Source organism: Lutjanus erythropterus, chromosome 17 (assembly GCF_056507025.1).
Source record: "Lutjanus erythropterus isolate fLutEry1 chromosome 17, fLutEry1.hap2, whole genome shotgun sequence".
NCBI classification, from domain to species: domain Eukaryota; kingdom Metazoa; phylum Chordata; class Actinopteri; order Lutjaniformes; family Lutjanidae; genus Lutjanus; species Lutjanus erythropterus.
The window spans coordinates 16118788-16141090 of NC_139333.1; the positions used below are offsets into that span (position 1 = coordinate 16118788).

The 22303-nt window shown below is 39.3% G+C and overlaps 1 protein-coding gene across 1 annotated transcript in view; it reads left to right on the forward strand.

Annotated features, from left to right (window-relative positions):
* LOC146312021 (protocadherin-15-like) overlaps positions 1 to 22303 on the forward strand; it is a 232436-nt gene that overhangs the window by 173361 nt on the left and 36772 nt on the right. Inside the window, exons 27-34 of the mRNA XM_084740319.1 lie at positions 1554 to 1663; positions 3776 to 3916; positions 7631 to 7758; positions 13130 to 13360; positions 14962 to 15050; positions 17830 to 18006; positions 18562 to 18780; positions 21039 to 21047. Coding sequence (XP_084596445.1) covers positions 1554 to 1663; positions 3776 to 3916; positions 7631 to 7758; positions 13130 to 13360; positions 14962 to 15050; positions 17830 to 18006; positions 18562 to 18780; positions 21039 to 21047 — 1104 coding nt within the window. The remainder of the gene's footprint in view (positions 1 to 1553; positions 1664 to 3775; positions 3917 to 7630; positions 7759 to 13129; positions 13361 to 14961; positions 15051 to 17829; positions 18007 to 18561; positions 18781 to 21038; positions 21048 to 22303) is intronic.

Below are 22303 nucleotides of genomic sequence, written 5' to 3' on the forward strand. Positions count from 1 at the left end.
TTCAGAATCTAAAATTACCCCGTAGAGGAGAAAGGTAAAAGCAGGCAATGTTGTAGATGCCGTAGGGCTGCGCAGCCAAAATAAAGTAAATAAAATGAATACAATACAATAAATACATTGCTACATACACATAGACAGCCCCCTGCTACTTTTGGTGGTGCTGCTTCATTTTGTCCGTATCCGTAAGCTTTTAGAAAACATGCACAAATACAGACGAAAATTACACTGAGTATGGACAGAGGGCTCAGTTCATTTGTGTTTCTAATACTAAGTATAAATGAGTCTTAAGCTTTGAAACAATCAGTTGATTAATTCACTAGAGGTGCACAGTGATGTCATTATCTGTATCTGTATTCAGACAGAAGACCAGAAGTGGGTGTGGTTTAGACCAGAAGTCATGTTAAATCAAGTAAAGGTTTCATATTTCATGTTGGATTATGATTACATACTTCCACATCCTCATACTGTAAGAACTGTCTGAAGCCCGCCACCACATCCCCTGTCACTGGGGATATTGAAAACTCAGAAACTTGTTATATTATCATCTTATAAATCGAAAGATTCTGTTTTGTATGGGAAGTAAAAACTACAGTAAATTGAATTAGCGATTGATGAGGTAACCATGGAAATGACTTTTTCTGAATAACAAACAACTTCAGATAGAGGAAATATCTGTTTTCATCGCATTATTTGTGCTTTCATGAATAACTTAATTAGATTCGGGCACATCTCTATAATCCACCAGTTTAAATACTTAATGTTTACATTTTTCTATTAAGCACAAATGTCAGACATTCTCAGGTTTCAGCCCCTCAAACCTGACGATTTTTTGTTTTTCTCTGCTTCAAACCAGGGTAAACTGATTATCTTTCTTCAAATGCTATTAGAGACACTCAGGGGGTCAGAGGAAATTGCAATGACCTTTTGCCAAAGCATGCCCTATATTTATGAAATTATTTTGTACCTTTCAGCCACCCGCTGGAGTTTGTTCCACTATGTCGTGACAGTCACCTTTCAGAAACTTGATCGAACTACTCACTGCCTTTATTTTTGTGTCAAACTCTTACATGATCAGTTTGTGGTAGTTGTGAGAGACTACTTTGAACATTCAGTATCCTGCAATAAACAGCTGGCTGGGCAGCAGCAATGCATTGATGATGTTTCCAGAAATTTAATTGCAGAGGACAACAAAATAAATGTGGTGACAAAGATGAAGTGGGTTTGATCGTTACCTGTTTTAAAAAGGCTGTTGTTCAGCAGCCAACTCTTTCTTTGAATGTAAACACAGATTTCAAGGGCGACCTCCTGCCTGATTGGTAGATCTATATCTGTTAAGACTGAACACATATTTTATTTTTGGGGGTAAAGTCAAGGCACAGAAAGCTGTCAGCCTGAAGGAGTTAAAAATATTGGACACATTTGACAGATATAACTCTCTGTTGTATTTAACTTGCCAATTTGCAGTTGACCCTTGAGATTAAGTGGGGCCACAGTCAGCATATACATATTCAGTTTTCTTATCAGTTGATATTGATTGACTGATCCATTCCCAGGTTTCCACCAGTGAGTGAGGAGGCTGCTGTTGGAACCCCGGTGGGAGCCATCATGGCAGCTGCTGTCAATCAAACTATCGTGTACTCCATCATGGAAGGCAACGAGGGAGGTGAGTTTACCCCAAGCTTTTTATACGCAGAATAGTGCCTGTTGCTGCTGATTAAATGGGTGGTACACTCACACCATGAGGTTATGTAAGGGGTTATTAGCTTATATCGTAGTGAAGCCACCAGTTTTGTGGTGACAGAGCAACAGAGGACATACGTGACGCAACCAAAATACAATCCATCTCTTTTTTCACAAATTACAAACAACACTTACCAAAATTCAAGTGTTGTTTCTTGGTTATCTGAGATGAGGTGGGTCAGAATGGGGTTTGAGAAGCATTTAGCTCTGAAAAGGTGTAAATAGATCCTTGTCTCCATCTCATCTCACCCCTTGCACACCTGCAGTCTATCCCTGAAATGTTGAGGAACATCTGCTGCATGTGGTCATGTGTGAATGGGAGCAGAGGTCGACATTTGAGGAACTCCCACTGCAAGACCTGGTAACATTTCAGGGAAAATGCTGATATGGCTGTGGTGCTAATAACAACAAGAATGTAGAGTATTACAGCTGACTCCAACAACACTCCAGACATCCAACACTTTTTAAATAGTTCTTTTAATGTATCGAATTTGTATTTCTGATTCAAGTAGATATGAAAAAGCACTACTCTCGCATACTTGTTGAGTATTAAATACATTACACAAGCACCAGACAAACAGGTCCTCGCCCACTATGTTTCTGAAAATAGTTTCCTGTTATGCACATGCACATCTTACGTTGCCTCATATTTTTCTTCTTTTATTGAATTTTCTGACATCCATAAGCTTTGCGTTAACCTCTGCTGGATGCACGTATGAAAAGGCGCAAGATAGAAATGTTCCCGAATGTAACTTTTAGTCCCAGGAACTACTTTTCAAGGAACGAAAAAGGTTCCTTCAGCCTGTTCTCTGTTCTGAGTTCTATCTGTGGTGTAAAGACCCATGAAGATTAGGCAAAGTAGTCTGTTTAGGTAAGAGACGGCTGTTTTTACACATCATTTTTGTGCGGGACTGTACGACAATAATATCACTGCGTAAAGCAATGAAAAGGCTTCATTATTTTTCTTCTTTGTCCGTCCATCTGTTGTATGCTTTCTGCTGTAACTCTGTGTTGATGTGTTGAAGCACAGTGAACAAAAACAATCTGGTTTGCAACTGCAGATTTTTACAAATGGTGGCTGAAAAAAAATGCTGCAAGTATTCAACCAGTTAGAAACATTCCTGCACTTTTGGGAAGTATTGCCTCCTGAGCAGGGTTTTTTGGGGTAGCAGAGACTTTTTGGGGAGTAAAATAAGTAAAATCCCTTTGAAATGGAGTTCCTCCAAAGCTTCCTCGTCCCTGGGGACGGCTTCTGTGGTGCAAACTTTCCTGTGTGAACAGTGAAAATCACTAGTGGTGCATGAAAGGTTATCCCAGTAATTTACAGGGAACTATGTGTGAAAGACCCACAAGACGCATGAGTAAAAGGTATTCAATCTTGGTGTAGACTGAAGACTGTAGAAATTGCCTACAACAGGTTCTGTACTCTTTGATAGTGAAGTTACACTAGAATTCACCATCTTGCTCGCTGTCTCATTAATGCAATAGGAAGAAAGCATTTCCAGCCATTGATAATCAAAGAAAAGCCATAACGCTGCAGTATTAGTGTTTAAAAGTTTATAAAGTGTAACTGTTATTGTGGCTGAACAGCTTTGAGGTGAATTACCACCACCATCTGGACTTAAATATGGCCTACCTTGACTTGCAAATAAAGACCAGGGAAAACAAGAATAAATAAAGGAGTATTATGTTGCATCTGGTTATGAAACACTTGAAGTGATCAGTGTAAATGGGGGCTTGGAGTCAGCAGGTCTCCGGTTAGGTTGCTTGTTTTCTTCTCTGATGTTTGCCAACGCTTCTTTTCCAAACAGTGTTCCAACTCCCTTTGTCAACAGCTCAGGGCACGCTACCTGCTCTTCACTCTGTAAAACTTTAGACCATAAAACTGTCCACTCACCATCCAACTGCTTTATACAAGAAAGTACAAAACAACTATGCCTCTGTGTCCCTGTTTGGCCTTTCTCTCTGTTTCTTTCATCCTTACTCCCACTCTCGCTGCCTCTCTTCATCTCTGCTGCTCTCCTTCCTTCTCCAGGTATGTTCGCATTAAACGAAACAACAGGGGTCATTTCCACCGCCAAGGCCCTGGACTACGAAGCCAACTCCAGCTTTGTTCTGAAGGTAGAAGCGGACTCTATGAGGGTTGTGTCCTCAAACCTCCGGGTTCCCTCTAAGAGTAAGTACATGGTCAAGTTCATGAACTCTCCACCTCCAAGATTACAGGATTTACTTTTGACATCGAATTGCATCACCACAGATTCCACAGATCCTCTTCTCTCTAATTACACACACACTTTAGGATTAAGAAATAACGTGCATTACCCACTATGTGATATTGTTAAGATAATTGCCACAGGCTGCAGCTTTCTCTCCTGCACAAACACTTATCTCCCAGTCACTCAGACTCTCATTCTCTCTGGAGCTCTCTCTACTTTTACCTTGTACAAGTTCGCTCCAGCTCCTCGCCTTGTCTGTACAGTTATATTTCTTGGAAGACATGTTCTATTGGGCCCTAGCTGTTGTTGTTACCTTTCACGCAGCTTTTTCCTCTCTCTCAGCTGTCTGTCAAACCTGTAGGCTGCACCAGCTTGTTGTCTTCACTGCTGTGGTTTAAAAAATGCTTGCTTTTCCTCCTCCCTCCTCCTTCTAGATTTGGGTCTCACTGGCTGTCACAGGCCTTTACTGATATGCAATTATGCGACTGTCCAGAATTTAACTGTCAAATATGTTTGCAATGATCAAAGTGGCAAAATAAAGCTGGTGTGCAGTTTGAAAGTTTGAAGATTTCATCTGTAAAGCATTAACTTTTTTCTCCAAGTATTGCTATAGAGTGATCCATGCAGGTCACATTAGTGTTAAAGGAGCAATATGTAGCAGCTGCACATCTAAAAATGACTTCTGCAGTTGAAATAGCAAGTTGGAGCCATAGATGGTATATTACGTAGGTTGAATTCATATTTCCTACATCTAATCCTTCTAAAAGATGATAAATGATTTCATACAACTCACAACCAGACACTTATGCACATTAAATGGGCAAACAATAACACAAGTTATGGGCTGGAATAAAAAATTTCAAAGGACACCGCAGCTGAAGTCTTACCAAAGCGATCAGTATTTCAACTTAGCATGTTTCCTTAATTTCTTTTTCATTTCATCATTCATTACACTAAATACATTACACATTTCTCCTTTACATTAAACAGAAACAGCTGTAATCTCAGCACAGCCTTAAACTTTTTCAGTCTTTCATTTTAGTTCTTTTTGTATTTTTCTCTTTCCTCACTCCCTCGTCTGAAATTTCTTTCATTTCCTTCCTCATTTCAATCCATTCTAAAAATGAAATTTATTTCAGCTGAATGTGGGAGAAGGGACCTACCAAAACAAGTTTTTATAGTTTTAATTGAAATTATAACTGAAGCGAAAATGGCTCTAATTAGTCTCCATCTCTGTCCCCTCTTCTTCCTGCATCTTCTCTCCTGCCTTTTTTTCTAACCGTCTGTCTCCGCTGGTCTTTCTCTCTCTTCTCCTTCCTTTCAAAACATATCTGCATTCTTCTTAATTGATGCTCAGCTCGCCGGGCTTTTCCTTTCTCCTTTTAATTATAGCGTTTACCACATGCTGTTCTCATTTCATCCAACTATTTGAATTTAAGCATTCTGCGGCGGAGATTAAAACTACAAATCATTGTAGTCATTAGCAAATCTTCCTCAATTCTTTTTGGTAGGCATTTTAATCAGGCAACAAATCAATAGGATTGTAACAATGTGTTAATCTGGTTTTCTAATTTAAGTGAAGGTTGGAATCGTGAATAGATATTTTTTTGTTGGGCGTTTCATTGGCTTTTCCTAGATAAACAGATTAAAGTTGATTCATGTGATTTCTTTTGTCTTTTGAGTAAAACTTATCCTGGATTTTTTAAAATTGTTTTACTGACACATAATTCACCCTTTTACAGAATTTGGTTGTTGGCATTGTCTTGCAGTTTTACGTGGGTGTGATTCACAACTCTCTGTTTTTGGCCAGATAAGACTGAATATGAGTCGCTCCAAGTTGCTATCACTGAATGAACAATGTTTTGTCTTATACTGAATGTGTAGGTTGGTTGGATTACTTTACTTTGTTTATTTATTTGATAAGGGCTACTGCATGCTAATGAACATCAGTACGAAAATACAAGATGTAATTATATCAAAACTGCTCATTCTCATCTGTAGTCCTTAGACAGGTAACAAAAGGTAGATAGGCCATTCCAATATTTACTTCCCTTTACTGGCAGAGTTAAGAGTAATGTTTAATCTATATTTCAGTCATTGAAAATTTATCTACAGTAAAACTTTATTTGGATCCTGCCATTTTTCTGAAAGATGTTTGCTTGGAAAGGCCCTGATGTGGGCTGCAGCATTGTCAATAGTCATGACCAGTGAGGTTCCTCGACGCATATAGCTTAAAAATTTGATCAGATGGACCTGAGCAGGGTCAGGGCACCTCTGCTGCAGCATCCTCAGACTTCCAGCAGTTCCTTTATATTTCTGACAGCAACTTTTTAGAATCAAAACTGGTTTCATCAGCTTTTAACTATGATTAATGGTTCGCATGAAGCTGAGCTTTTGAGTGTTGGACTCCTAATAAATAATACAAAATGTTATCCTTGACTGTTAGTCATGAATATTTGTTAAATGTTAAAGAGAAATAATTAAGATTTGAAAATTTTAAGCCAGGTGACGCCATCTGCTGGAAATGCCCTGATGAGGATGCATTAACTCGTGTTTTTTTGGTATTGCCTCGAAGTATAGGAAAGACATCAATTTATAATAACATCCAAAGAATTGTTGGTCAGGAAGTCCAGTTTTGCCTTCAGTAATTTCTGCTGGTGGTCCAGGCTACCCTGAAAGACACAGCTCCCATCTATTTATACAGCGTGGATCCAGACTGCTATCATGTGTGCTATCATGGAAGTCAGCTCACACTCCATCAATCACTGACATGCATAATCTGCTTGCTAGGTTGGCAGCTTACGAACGAGTATCCTTCTCTCTGCTGGGTTAGGACAGAACGGTAGCATCTGAAATGAGAAAGATCTCTTGACTACATTAATGGCCTTTAGAGACAAACCCACGGCTTAGCTTTCCTCTGTTTGACACATATATATCTGCTTACTTGGTCCCAGTTATAGCACAGCCTCTTTTATGTTCCTATTTTTTACTAGTTTATGTCTTAGTCATCTGTTCAAAGGGGATTAAATATGCATTGTTCATTTCTTGTTTCATGTGTGTTCATATCCTACATCTTTTCTAAAATTCAATAAAATGCCAGTCATAAAGAATATTTCAAAAACCAGGTTTTCAGTGACTTTATCTCTCCTGGTCTCTGCTGCTTCATCTTTGTTTACTCAAAATGCTGCTGACCACCGCATGGAAATGGGTTGTGACTTTAGCTTTCCACAAGAAGAGACCATTCAATCATTGTCAGACCAGTTTTACACTTGCCAGCCTGCGCAAGGAAAGCAACAGCGGCACTAATTTTAGGCCCTTCGTGTAAATGTGTCTATTGTCACCCAAAAAGCAAAAATAGCAAGAGCTGCTGCAAATGTAATACTCCCTGCCCATAGGTGGCTGCTGTTGCTTTTCTTAGCGATATGTGGGACATGTTGGACTGCAGGGTGATTTACATCAATGACTGTTTGTTCTTGTTAATTATTTTCTTCCACTGTTATTGTTTTATCATTGCTTTTTATCCTTGTAGCTTGTTCCTTTAGCACAGAACACCCTTTGTGTTTCTCTTGAACTGCAGTAGAAATTCTATGCAGTTCGTCATCACACGTACTACTTTTTATAATGTCAAATGCAAGATTGTATCATAACCTGTAAACTGTGTCTGTGTGTCCTAGCTAACACAGCTAAGGTGATAATTGACATCCAGGATGAGAATGACCACCCGCCGTATTTCACCAGATCTCTTTACATCGGAGGGGTTGCAGAAGATGCTAAAACTTTCACCTCCGTCTTACAAGTACAGGTACCGACATACACACACATACATATACAATCCGACTGCAGGGGGTAGGTGGTGTTAAATTCAAGATGAAGTCATGGTTAAAATAAACACATCATGTACCCATCACTTATAAAAGCCATTGCTGATATTGTTGTATTGTGAACATGTGCTGTTGTTTTTATCAGAAAGTTTAATCTGTTTCCTGACCAGGGACAGAGTACTTAAGTCACCGGTGCTCTGTTCACTCTTTGGCTGAATGGCTGCATTTCTGCTGTCATGCATATGTACTTGTGTACGTGGAAATTTCCTCAAGCTTGGCACAAATCACCAGTTGCCCTCAAGGATAAACGTACTGGATTTTAGTGATCAAAGTGATTTCATGTGCGTCCCATTCATGTGAATTTTCTTTCTCATGAAGACCTTGAGGGAATTTCTTCAAACTTTGCACAAATGTCCACTTGGCCTCAAAGGTGAGCTGATTAGATTTTGGTGGTTAAAGGTCACTGTGACTTCACAAACACATTTTTTGGCCATAATTCAAGAATTGTTACACTAATCACAATGTTTAATACAAATGTCTAATAGAAAACTAGCAGTGCTGGAGAGTAAATACTTACAGGTAATTAATTACGTGTAAATAAATCACAAAATAAATGTAATTGCAATCCATTAAAGTTACTGGGGAAACAATATGAATGCACTGTGACTGCACTCTTCATTTGTATTTTGCATAACCGTGCAGTACTTTCCTAACATGAAGACTGATTTCAACCTAAATGGATGGGACAATAGATCATAACGACAAATAGGACATATATTTGGGGTATCCATCAGTGCTTATCACGCATTACAAACATAACAAGATGAAAAGGAAAAGACGTGACATGACAAAACAGACAAGAGAGGGAGACTCGACTGCAGAGAAAAGGGTTGTTCGATTTGCACAGAAACAGACGTTCTACAGTGAATCTTTTTTTTTTTCTTACAAAATCGTCTACTTGGAGAATGTGTGTACTTTTGCCACTTCTGCTCCATTTACATAATAATCTGTTCCACACGAGTTGGCTGGCTGAAATGCTATTGCATTGCAATAAATAAAGTCTTTGTAAAGCTTATGATGTTCAGGTTTTTCTGAGACTGCATCAGAGAAGTCTGACTTCAACTATATTTCAACGTTTTAGGTTTCAGTTTGTCATATCATTGAATGGATTGCTTTGAATTTTAAGATGTTCGTTTTACTTGTCCTCCTTTGTCTAACCAGTTCTCACTAAAAAAGAATATCCCAGATTTTAATGTGAGACTCAAAATATTATGAAAAGTAACCCAACCATGACGGCTCTCCAGCAAAATTCAGTTCAGCTCAATATGAAGGCACTCGTAGTGCCTGTGTGGTTTAGTGTGCTTTTATTTATGTTGTTTATTTTAAATGAAGGCAATATTCAGTCCAGTAGGTAACAGGATTAACTAGTAAGATTCTTCTGTGTCTCCTCCTCGACATCTACCTCTAGCTACCTGTTAATTGATATGTCTCTTTGTTTCCCTTGCCTTTTTACCTAACTCGGGAGAATTTCATATCACTGTAAACAACTCGAGCGACTCTCGTATTATTAAAATGCCTTTCAGGACCCAAAATGGGTCACAGAGTCTCTCTCTTTCAGCCTGTATCTGAGAAGTAGCAATATGTTTTAATGAGCCTGGATGCCACAAGAGACTCGGGCAGGGTCTCCGGCAGAAAAGTTATCTGCTTTAATATTTTATTACAGTTTTTAAGATCATTCTTAGATATTCCTGCTTCATTAGATCATACACAGCGAGAGTGACAGGAAAGATGAGAGAATAAGGGAGAGCACGCAACAAAGAGTCACATTCAAAATCACAGTTTCACAAGTGTAGAAAATGTGCTTTTCTCACTCATAAACCTGGAATATCAAATTATTATTCCTCCACTGCAAACACCTGAGGCCTGAGGTGCTGGCTTTGCATACAGATTTTTGAGCATTAAGACTACATTTGGCTGTAGCTGGTTTACAGTAACCTGCTCTACAGTCACCTGACCTCTTTAAATATTTAAGCAGACTGACAGGAAGAACTAATAGCCAGCTAGACTGCTCGATCACCACAGGGAGAAGCAATAGATCTGCAGGCTGGAAGTAAGAGAGAGGATTGATGGTTAGATAAAGATAACTGGCATCCTGCTGAGACACAAACTGACTGGACAGAAGAAGGCGGGGAAGACATGCATGATTCATGGATGGATGAATAGAGGGAGTCGGCGGGGGGGGGGGGGGGGTGACAAGAAAGATGGACAGGGATGCTGGCGGCACACTGGCACGAACATCCTGATGAAAGAGTAGGTGAGACAAAAGATGGAGTGAAAGTTAAAGACATGTGCGTTTTCAATCTCAGTGGTTTCACTCAAGTATAACTAATTCTATCACATCTGTCTGAAGCACACCCGTTGTCTTAATGAGTTTTGTGTGTGTTTGCATGTGTGCATGCCGCGCTATATTTTGTTGTGTGTGTGTGCGTTGCTTCAGTGCAGGGCTGTCATGCCATCAGTACGTGTTCAAGTGCACGTGCAGGAGTTCTGTCATCCCGTCCCTCAGAGGATGCCAGCACGCAGATATCGATTAGATTGCAGATGAGACTCGCATTAGCAAACCTATTTGTTACCTCTAAAGATTGTTTTGTTCTAATTCATTTAATTCACAAAATGCAAATGTGAAGGTGTGGAATTTACCCTTCTTTTTTTCTCCAGCATTTTCTTCCCTCTTTAATTACCAATTCCAATCAGTTAGTTGGTGTTTATAACAACAATTAGCCCAGGGCCGGCCCTAGGATTTTGGTGGCCCTGAACAAGATTTGTGGCCCAAAAAAACACATACACTAGTTTTGATGCAACTTTAAAGTCGTATTTTGATTTTGAATGAATTAAACTGAACATAGTCATAGTAATTTTAACCTGGTAAGATGGTTGGAAAGTGATGATATTATTATTAATTTTAGCTGATAGATTCTCATTAGAACAATATACTTTTATATACTACTTTTAGACACAATATGAAAATAATGACTTGGCATCTCCAAATAAGTGCAAAGCTTATTAGCTAAGTCATTATTTTGAGAGAGTTTCTCATTATAATTAACTTAACTTAACTTAAAGGATCCTCCTTTTTCATCACTTTAGCAGAAATGGGCTTCCATAGAGAGTGACAGAGCACGAACAGCAGTGAAATAAAACTTTTCATAAAGGAGACAATGTAGAGTGGATCGAGCTGTTTGTCACTGTTAACAGGCTCCAGTGTGCAGTTTAAACCACAGAACTGTAGAGTAACATTAAGCTGCATGCTGAAAGAAAGTTTATATCTCATCAGTACAATATTAGCATGCTCCCTCTTTCTCCTTCATCCACATGAGGACCTTCTCTCTTCCTCTCTCTCTCTCTGCTGTGAGTCTGCATCATACTTAAATATCCTGGTTTTCAAGCAGTTAATGACAAGCTTGAAATCTAACACACCAGTGCTTATGTGAGCAGTGTTTCACTTGATGTTACCCAATCAGAGTCTAAACAAAAGACACAGGAGTCTAAAAACCGCAGTGTGGGTGGGGCGCCAAGGCCACTGTGGCAACACAGAAAGTCACACTGATCGTGTAGCCCCCCATAATGGTTGTGGCCCTAAACAACCACACAGAGAATTGGCCTTGGCTGGTGTGCTGCTGGAGGCACTGGTGAGAAGAGAGAATACAATCCATGAAGTTGATTTTGAATAGTACATTCATAATACTTAGCATGTTATTACAAAACCCCACACAGCAGTGGAAATTATCGTGCAACTCCAGAAAGTTGCCACAGCAACAGTAATTTTATTCCTCTTCATGATTACAATCCCAAGGTAAACAGTAGCCAATCATGTATCTGGAATGTGGGCTGTTTAATTGGCAACGTCAGTGCCTTAGCCTTTTTCACATTTTTTGCCAGAGTTCTGCAGTGGCATCAAGTTTCATTGACATTAATGAGGAGGCTACATTTTTTTCACACGTTGTTGTTGTTGGTCTGAACGTGGCCCTACACACCAAGTAATCCAGTCATCTTGTAAAAATGCTTGTAAAAAATCAGGCTCAGGTGTCCAGGGGACTTGAGTGGTTGCTTTTATTATGGTTTCCACATTGTTGATTTCCAGTCAAAATGGGAAAACGCTGGCCAGACAGGGCTTCAAAAGGACTTGCTAACTTTGGTAAAATGTACTACTCAAATGGAAAATGTAAACGTTTTCTTACAGTCTGATTTTAAGGATAATCTGACCTGTTGGCTGGCATTAAGAATTACTACATAGAACCACATAGAATAGCTAATCTTCTCACTGATGGTCTTGTTTATTTATGTGGGTCATATAGAAATGTCAGTATTAACTTGAGACCTTTTCATGACCAGAAAAAACTCCCTGTACTATGTTCAAGTATATTTAATTTAGCCACTTTTCCAGTTTGAACACTTTCACATTTAAAACCTGCTTTGAATTCATGGAAGTGGATTTTAGACGCAGCTATACTCGAACAGGTGGTTGATGTTACTGCAGGTGTGAATGTGTTGCTGAAAACTTATTCTAACTTACCTCTGCGAGTAACAACACAAAAAAAAATAGATCTGTGCATCTTTTTCTTCCCTCGGTCCTCCCTTATTCCCTCATCTGTCTATACGAATGCCTCTATAATTCCTTTATTTCTTCTTTTCTTCCCTGCTTCCATTTCCTTATTCCCTGGCCATTTTTTGTTTCTTGCTATTATATAGTTACCTTTGATGTGGTGGGTGTCTCAGAGCTGAATCTGTAGTCTGCACTCCCAGCCCCTCTTGTAAAGACCCAGCAATAAATCAATGTCTGTCTGTCGGAGTGTGTGTCTGGATGTGAATGTGGGGTTTGCATGTATGTGTGAATGAGGGAGCGACTTGATAGTTAGCCAGAATGGCAGGACAGATGAATAGACCTGCATACAGCCTCAAAGCACCACTTTACCCCCTACTGCTGATTCAGAGTACTACATCAAACAACACAAGTACTGAAAGTCAGCAGGTTAACCCCCAGGAGAAAACAAAATCCAGAAAAACAATAACATGTGGCCTTTTGGTGAGAAATACAAACCCGACGGGATGTAATTCATGATCTAATTAATATACATGGCAGCGCTGCATATTGATTAGCTGCTCAAACACCTGGAATCAACTGAGGGGAATCATCACAGATCAAAGAATTGATTATTATGTTAATGGTAACAATGACTCGATCAGTGTTATTTGCATGGATGATGATGATGACATTTCATTATAATAGTGATTATGATAATGATTATAATAATGACACTGTGTGTAGTGATTCTTCTTTTCCTCATTTTGCAGGCTCTGGACCAAGACACTGGAAACTACAGTTCTATGATGTACCGTCTCATCATCCCCCCTCCCGCTGGTAAAGACACTAAAGACAGCAAAGACGGCTTTGTCATCGAGCCGTACAGCGGCGTGGTGAAGACGGCAATCATGTACCGCAACATGAGGAGGTCGTATTTTAAATTTGAAGTGGTTGCTACAGACAACTATGGTCAAGGACACAGCAGCAAGGCGGAGATAGTGGTGTGTATATTTACATTTTTTTGACATTGATGACAGGTTTATAATGTTTATTTCATCTTACATGTAGCGTTTTCCAGTTGAATGACATTATTGAACTGAGAGATTTATGCGGCCCCCAGAATGTCCTTCAGGTAGATAAAATTCAAAAACAAATTCAAATCAATTTTTCACTATCAATTTGAGACTGGTCATGTAAACGGCATGTTCATTTGGATAGTCTGAATTAGGCCTTCTCTCAATGGAGAATTTTCTGTCTAAGAAATGTGGGATATGTTGATATTATATTTGGACATTTATGCAGCACATTCATAATATCAATACGGGTTTTTACTGCAGTTTGATACACACATCCTTTTACCTGTTTATGGTCACTTCTGTGCATGTTGAACAGTTTACAAGGTTGGGGTAGAGATGCATACACAAAAGAACAGCTCACATTTCTGGTCAGAAGGAGGAACCCTACTTTTAAACATGAAAGATTTGGATATCCACACATTTTTGGATATGCACAAATATCACAAGCCGACCTTTTCAAGAAGGTGGTTGACCCATAGACAGACGAATAAATGGATGGAGCTTCCAGGTCTGAAAAGTGAAGCCAATGCGGAAGTCCCTTAAACCAGCGTTCTTTCTAATGGGCCAGCAGGGAGCGACTGCAGTCTTACGAGAAAATGACCTGCCTCTCACTTGAATTATTCCTCATTAAACAGTCTCCTCATGAGTTTATGGTATCAATCACTAGTTTCAAGTCTTTTTAAATATAGAATGATGCTCGTTTTGTAAATTGCGGTCCCATGTTGAGTAAAATAGATGATAAAGCAGGGTGTAGTTTAGGGCAGGATTACCTATTCTCAGTGTCCACCCAGTGCAACACAGAGGACTCAGGGAACTCATATCAAACTGTCAAACTAAGCAGTGCTTATCAAATATGAATCAGCATTCTGTTACTACATTGCCTATTTTTGCTGAAACTGTTTTCAGAAACAGATTTTAGTGAATGTTGAGCTGTAATATGAGAAAGATGCCACCCAGACAGGCTTTCATTATTTCCTGCCGAATGAACAAGCCAAACCCAGCACCATTCAAGCTGCAGTACATCACCCTTCACCTCTTATTGCTAAAAACCAAGATGGCTGCCCCATACTGCCAAACTCAAGGCTTTAAAAGATTAGTCCAGAACCAGTGGGTGATGTCACCACTCTCTCTATCTCTCTACTCTGCTATCTGTGAGCTGAACAAGGGAAAGAGAGAATGGAAAAAAAATTGGTGCCACAAAGAAGGACAGTGCCTCAAGTTGTTTCAGCTATTCCACTTTTTCCATAATCAGAGCATGCACAGATGCAAGAAAACAAGAATATTAGTGGAATACTCATCTTCATCAGCCATGTAAACAGCTTCGTTGTACAACATAGTTGTCTTTTTTATCATTGTGGAAGTTTGAAGCAGAATTGGAAATGTTTTCTTTTCTAATGCAAATGGTTTTTTTCCAGTGATGGAACTGCCATCTGATTTAATGAAATAATGTGCAGCTGAAAAATGTTTTTTTCAGCTCAATTTAAATGCTGTAATGAGATTTTTTTTTTTTTTTTTCTCTCATGTAGGTGTCTGTCGTGAACCAGCTGGACATGCAGGTGGTCGTATCAAATGTCCCTCCAACGTATGTGGAGAAAAACAAAGACAAGCTGCTCAGGTAATGTACATTCTACCACATTTCTATCTTTTTTTGTACAACAAATTAACAAGCAGGCTGTACAACATACCCTGCGTGATGGGAATCAAACTTTTCACCAATTGAACGCTTCTTATTTTTAGGAAGTACAAATGCTTATCTAGTTTGGGTTCAACATGTATCATCAACACTACAAATAGCTTTTTAACAACTTTTCTGTTGAACTAATGACCTTGTGCTTTAATTAAAATAATAGTTAGACTCTATACAGTTGCCCACTCACCTTGAAACAAAAGTCTGTTTATATTCTGATACCTCAGAATATGAAAATTCATAAAACAATGAAGAGTTATAGGTGAAAAAAACATCTTGCTGTCCATATGTGCATTTTTATCACAGATTTTAAAAGTATTAGTTCAAAAGTAACTGTTTTGTATCAGAGTGGGTGTATAATAAGTTAACAGTAATACAGTACTGAAATGAAAGTTTTATCCTTGATTTGATGCCATTTTAGATTATACAGTTAAAACAGTCAGTGGTTCCTCTTTATTGATTTAGCTGTGTGTGTCTTCATAGCAAGGATTGAAGCTGTAATTGCTACCATGGGGAAATCAACAAGACTCGATAAAGAGCACAAACAGTCTGGCGTTTAAAAATAGAGTTTTTATCATAATGAAGTGTCCTAGTAAGAATGACGCTCCGAGTGCTTTGTTGAGCCAGAACTCACACTGGGACTGTAACGGGGACAAGCATCAGACCACCACAGCTAGACCACAGCAAAGAATCTCCCTCTTAATGTATTAAAACAGACCAAACTGTGGGTACAGATGTAGTTTTTTCACATAGTTCTTTATATTTTGCATGTTTTTTTTCCGTTTTTGTCAGTATTTACATAAAGGGGTATTAAAATCTTTAACTGATGCTTCTCTTTAGGCTGTGACAGAGTGACAGTAGTGGTATCATATGAAACTAGAAGATCTAAGGAATCCATTAGTGCTAATCATGTTATGCTAGTTAATTTTGGCAAGTGAAAAACGGGTACGATGAGTCTATTAACCTCTCTCCTGAAGACATCTGAGTGAAAATGGGTTCTGTGGGGACCCAAGAGTCTCCCCTTAACAGATATGCAGATTTGGACAAAATCATACAGTATAAATGTGCTATTTTTGCCGATTCTAAAAATGGTGTTTGAATATTCCTGCTCATTGGGATCGGAACTGCAAAAACTGAATGGAAAGCTGAGACTCTGGTGGATTCAATGAGCCTAATTGTATTCATGTGTGATGATGTTAATCCCCATCATAGTCATCTAATTTTTTGGTGAGACCATTTTTGAGTCTTGACCTCTCTGTATAAAATGACCTCTAGGATAATCACAGCCTCATGAAACTTGACATTGAGACATTGAAACCACAGACAGAGGATGTATGGCTTTCCCATGTAGATATAATGACAATACGGGGGTCTGAACAATCTCTAGGACAAAAGTACACCATGCAACTGCCAAAAGAATTCTCCAAAAATCACAGTATGGATTTTTCTATGGTGTCCCTCAAGGTCTTGGTGTCTTAATGTGGTATTTTGGACCATTTTTGTCGACTCTTGAGTGGTCAGAAATGGTTACATTTCCCCCCAAATCTGTGTAATAAATGGTATCCACACAAAAATTGCTGCAGCAACTTATGAAACATGATAGAGCATCATGGGAATGGCCGTCATACACTTCAATCATTATGCTCCAAGCCCTGTGAACAGGCATCTAACAAAACAAAATGTTTATAACAGAGTTATCATTAGAAATTCACACAGTGCTGGGCTGTATCTTAAGTTAATCTTCAGGTTCCCAGTTTTCAGTTGATGCTGTTAAGCTGCTTTCTCCTCCTAAGATCTGCTGCCCCACTAAAACTGACAAAAACTAGCACATGGTTCGGGAGAGAGGAAATCATTTTAAGATATTTAGGGTTTAGCCCAGATCTTTGTGTGTGACTGAGGGCACATTTTACTAAGTATGATAGATTTCTGCAATTGTGTTTTTTTTAAATGTTACCTGATATTGTTACCTACTCCCCAACCCTCTGTCCCTTGAAGCCAACAAAAAACTATTTAAAATATTCCAAATGTTCAAAACATTTGGCACTCCAGCTCTGAAAACATGACCTTATCAGCACCACACTGGCAGCTTAAATGCAAGATACCCAGACTTTGCTCCAGTTCAGCTTGTTTGAGGAATTTGCTTGGATCAAGTAATATTATCTCTCTCCACAGTCTGCCAAATATATTTACATCCATGTAAAGAAAGGCAAAATGTTGATACCAAACACAAACAGCACATTCCTGCACACATATTATTGTATATTTCTGCCTTTTTGCACAAACACTGTACTGCAGCTCAGTCAGGTTGCTGCTGTCCTTTGCCTTACACCCATAACTTGATAATGATGTTTTAAAACACTTACCATCTCTTCTCTCTGTCTCTCCCACTCCCCTGCTACACACACACACACACACACAAAGACACACCTTAGTGGGACCATTCCTGCTGTGAGCAGGTGTTTCTGAGGGGGGGAAGAATCAATATTGCACAGCATGAGTCTGTCTAGCCGGCGGGATATAAAAAAAAATGTGTGGTGTGTGTGGCGGTGGGGTGACCAGAGTCTGAGGGCTTAGTCTTTGCATATTTCAAAGTACATGTCTGTGTCCACAGAGGTGTGTTTTTGTTTGTGTTGGCCATATTGGTATCCTGAAGGAGCTGGAATAGTTTGATCCCATCAGTCAAAAATCCATCATTTTTCATCCTCAGCATTTTGGAACGCTACGTCCAGGAACAGATACCGGGAGCAAAGGTTGTCGTAGAAACCATCGGGCCCCATCGCCATGGTGATGGGATGGAGCAGGAAGACTACACCAAGTCGGACCTCATGATTTATGCCATCGACCCGCTGACAAACAGAGCTGTATCTAGACAAGAGCTCTACAAGTAAGAACTTAGCCAACAAATTCGTGAAAAGTAAAATAGCAGTTCTCTAAAAGCTTTGTATCATAAGATGGGAAAGGGCCTAACTGAAATTACATCGCAATTAAGTAATTTTTAAATTAATTTGCCTCAATTAGTTTTTTGGAGTGATGCCATCCACACAAGTTTCCAGGTATTTTGCTGAAGTCAATCTTCTTCTTTCTGGCAGCATACTTGAGCAAGACGAAAAGTTACTAAGTTTTGTTGTCATCACTTTCACTGGGAGCTATTTTTAAGAAATATAAAAAAATAAATTAAACTATCAAACAGATTTGCAAGTATAACAGCCTGAGTGAGTGGGTGTGTATTTGTATGATTTTAGAATTAAACTTGCTGACTTTGTGACTGATTTTCCTGCCTGGATAACTCATCTAGCTGGCAGAAAATTGTGCCCTTCACTATCACGCATTAATGCTTATTGGTGCCAGCATCACTTGCACTAGTAATAGAGGTTAACGTGTAGAGTTTATTGCCAAGTATCCATGGTCTCAGATGCATCTTTGTGTTTCTCTTCTCAAGGTTTCTTGATGGTAAACTCTTGGACATCAATAAGGAGTTCCAGCCCTTCCTCCCTCCTGGAGGACGGATTCTGGAGATCCGGACCCCTGAGGTGGTCACCGGTGTAAAGAAAGCTATGCAGACTGTAGGCTACACAGAGGGGGCGCTGTTGGCCCTGGCAGTTATCATCATTATCTGCTGTGTCCCTGCCATACTCATCGTCATTATCACCTACAGACAGTAAGTATGATTTATGGGTAGTATTTTTATTCCCAAATCAGGGACAGCTTAAACTGTTAGGAGATTAGATTAGAATAGACTGTGCATTGTTTTATTTATTAGTGGTTATCAAATAATGTCTTCAACACGGTACTGTTACCCAGGTCAATCCCATTCTTCGGTTGAAGAGTAATCACACTTGAGAACGCGATGAATGGCTGTGCATAATCGGTTTTTGCGATTACCTGGCTTGCCTCAGTGTTCTGCAGAAGCACCAGCAAGACCCCGGTAGCAGAGCTGTCAGCAGCGCTTATAGCTGCCACGCAAGCGAGATCTGTCAGCTCTTGTTATGGCACTCCAGCAACACTTTTCACAACTTTGATGTGCCTTTGAAAAAGGACACCATTTTGTCTGACTTGCTGTTAAACTTGCAGCAATATGCACAATACAGAGTTGGAAATTCACCCACATCCTTAAATGCCACCCAATTCAACACCTGCTTCCAGGATAACTGAAATGCTGGCTCACACTTCAGCTCATAAACTTTTTTTTTGTTCTTTACCTGCTGCCATTTTCTCGCAGGAGCTAGGAGGAGGTACTGCACATGTGCAACAGAGATAAGAAGGAATGGAGATGCTCACTGTTAAAATACTTCCATTATCAGCTCCGGGGGAATAAAATCAGTGTGCTTAATGTTTTTTACCACTTGCCTTGGCCAAGTGAGTTGCTAGCTTTACTAGCCCAATATGGCATTCTACTTTCCCTTTGCAATCGGGCAGTCCTTATTGTTGAGCTCTGATCTGAAGCCCATTTTTCATACACATATATGAACACGGTTTGACTTGGATTGACTCGCTTTGACTTGGCATTTCAGCCCAGTACAGCAGGGCGTTGCATCTCCATTACAGCAGAGTTACCAGTTTGAAGGTGTGGCTTTTAAGCGAAACACGCATGTCTTGAGTCGAGCAGCCGTAAAACAATGACTAAAATATTTAGTTCCCTATTAATTCCCCGCAATAAAATTCCTCGTTATTTTGTTATTTAAAATCTTTTGTTTTGAAGCAGCAAAATCAGGAAATGTTGTGTTCTATCAGTTGTAAGATAACACAGCTCCTATGCAGCTGATAGCAAACATCACACACTAAAATAAGCACATGCCTCAAAGTACAAGTAGGGATGCAACTAAACTTTTTTACCACAGAGATTCAGTTAGAAGCTACAAATGTACAGAGAGCTAAAAACTGTGGTCTCTGTGGGACATGACAACTCACACTTGTTTGAGGAGCAGAAAAGGACAAGACATCCCCGCAACCCACATAGAGGCACATGGGACAAGTTTTGGCGCCACTCCAGATATGGTCCATCTCGGCACAGCACATTAATGTTTGACTCAGTGCAGCCAAAGTGACAATGGAAAAACCCTATGATTGTACTGGGTGGTATGTTCCCTGAATATGATGAACATGGACATTGTATTTTGTCTTACATCACAAACATTGATTACATTATTGTGTGCATTCCAATGTAACAGCCTATCTTTTGAAGATTATAATGTTCTTTGTAATGTACTTCTTGGACTTCTGGTTAAGCATTCCTGTCACTAATGTCATTGTGCTTGAAGTGAAACTATCTACTTCAACTATGATATGAATTTATGTCCTCAAAACCATTTGGTATAAAAGAGGCGGCCTGATGTTTTGACTTTAAATAGAAAAGGTAATAAAGATAACAAGCCATGTAGAAAATGTATGGATTTCTTTAAAAAGATTGCAGATAGTCAAAAAAAATAGTCAAAGCCGGCGGTGTCTCCCACAGGACGTCCTTTTGTACTATTTATCATTTTATCACCTGGGCCAGTCACTTCCCTAGATGATTCAGCATGGCAGCCTGTCCCACAGTGCCATTTCTAATAGTTTGTTTAGCTAACCACCGTGAAAGGCTATTAATTTCATCCGTCTCCTAAATGCACACAAACAAGCACACACATACACACACATTTAAACTGGATCAGTGCATTTTGGAGAGAACTACTCATCCTGAGACAAATAACAGAGAGAGGAGTTGAGATCTGAAGAAAGAAAAACAGAGTAGTAATCAACAGCATAATAATGACTAGTCTGTTGCTAAATGACTGTAATGAAGACCAATTGTCCAACTTTGCTTGTAAATTACAATAAGTAAAGCTAACAAGAGGTACTGCGTGTGATTTATTGTTCAAATAATTGCTAATCTGTCTTTCTCTTTCCCTGTCTCTTATCTGCTGCATCTGTCGCCACCAGATTCAAAGAGTGAGTACTGCTTTCATATTCACAGTCTAAAATATTAATGTCATGGCTGCCTTAAACACCTTTCATTGTGATTAATCTGTTGACTTTCATTGTACAATGAAATGGATGGGATCAGGAAGGGCGAATAGAGAGAGGACAGTAGACAATCAAACAAATGAATCCTGAAGAACATGAAATCGGTAAATGTCACAGGCCGATGCTTTTATTAGAGTGTCTGTGTGTGTGTGTGTGTGTGTGTGCGTGCATGTGTGTGTTTGTATACGTGTGTGTGCGCATCTGTTTGTGGGGTCACATAAGAGTCAAGGTCACAAGGGAAGAAATGACATAATTGTCCTTTTTACAAATGAAAAGTCAAATTAATAAGTAATCAGAAACAACTTCACTCAATTCAGTAAACACAGTTGTTTTGCTGCTGGAGTCTTATTTGTTCTGGTATGACCTGTAGCTTACAGCAGCTAATGTTAGCAAACATTTTGGCATTATTAAGTCAATTTGCAGAGTTTATTACTCTTCTGTATGTACCATTGCACCATGTTTAAACGTGTCATAAATTAACTTTTCAAAGGTTTGGGACATGTGTAACTGAAAAATGAAATGAACACGCTGTAGCTACCAGAAAATAGATGTTTGTTATTTCCAGCTTGTGCTCCCATTCCACAAGCTCCGTCAGGTCTTTTATTATTAATGAAGGCAACTAACTAAAAAAAAAAAAAAAAAACAGCCTTTGAAAATGAAGGGAAATTCACTATGACATTATCTTGTAATTGCCACTTGTGGCCACAAAGGACTCTGTTCAGCATTTACTGTTGTCACACAGTCTTGCTTTAATCCTCAAGTCATGTAGAAAGGCATATTAAAGGGACAGTTTGGATTTTTTGAAGTGGGATTATATGATGATTTTATCTACATAGTCCCAGTCTAGGAAGCTGAGCAATGTACTGCTGTGGGCAGGGTCGGCAGCCAAACATATTTTAGCGACCTAAAAAGATGTCCACCCAAACAAATCAATATCAGATTAAGTGTACACTATATTTTGAATGTTTTCACAGCTTTACCTTGCCATTAGGCAGCATTTAACAATGTGAATCCACCACTGTGTAAGTCAAATATTGCTCTCTCCAAAGCCACAAGACTCCTTTGGCAAAGTCAACACTTTTACCTCACAGAACACAGAAGTTGCCTGTCTACTGCTGCTCGAGTTAAAATGTCAAGCTCATGGTGGTGTGAGAGAAAAGGCCAGGGGATCAAGTCAAAAA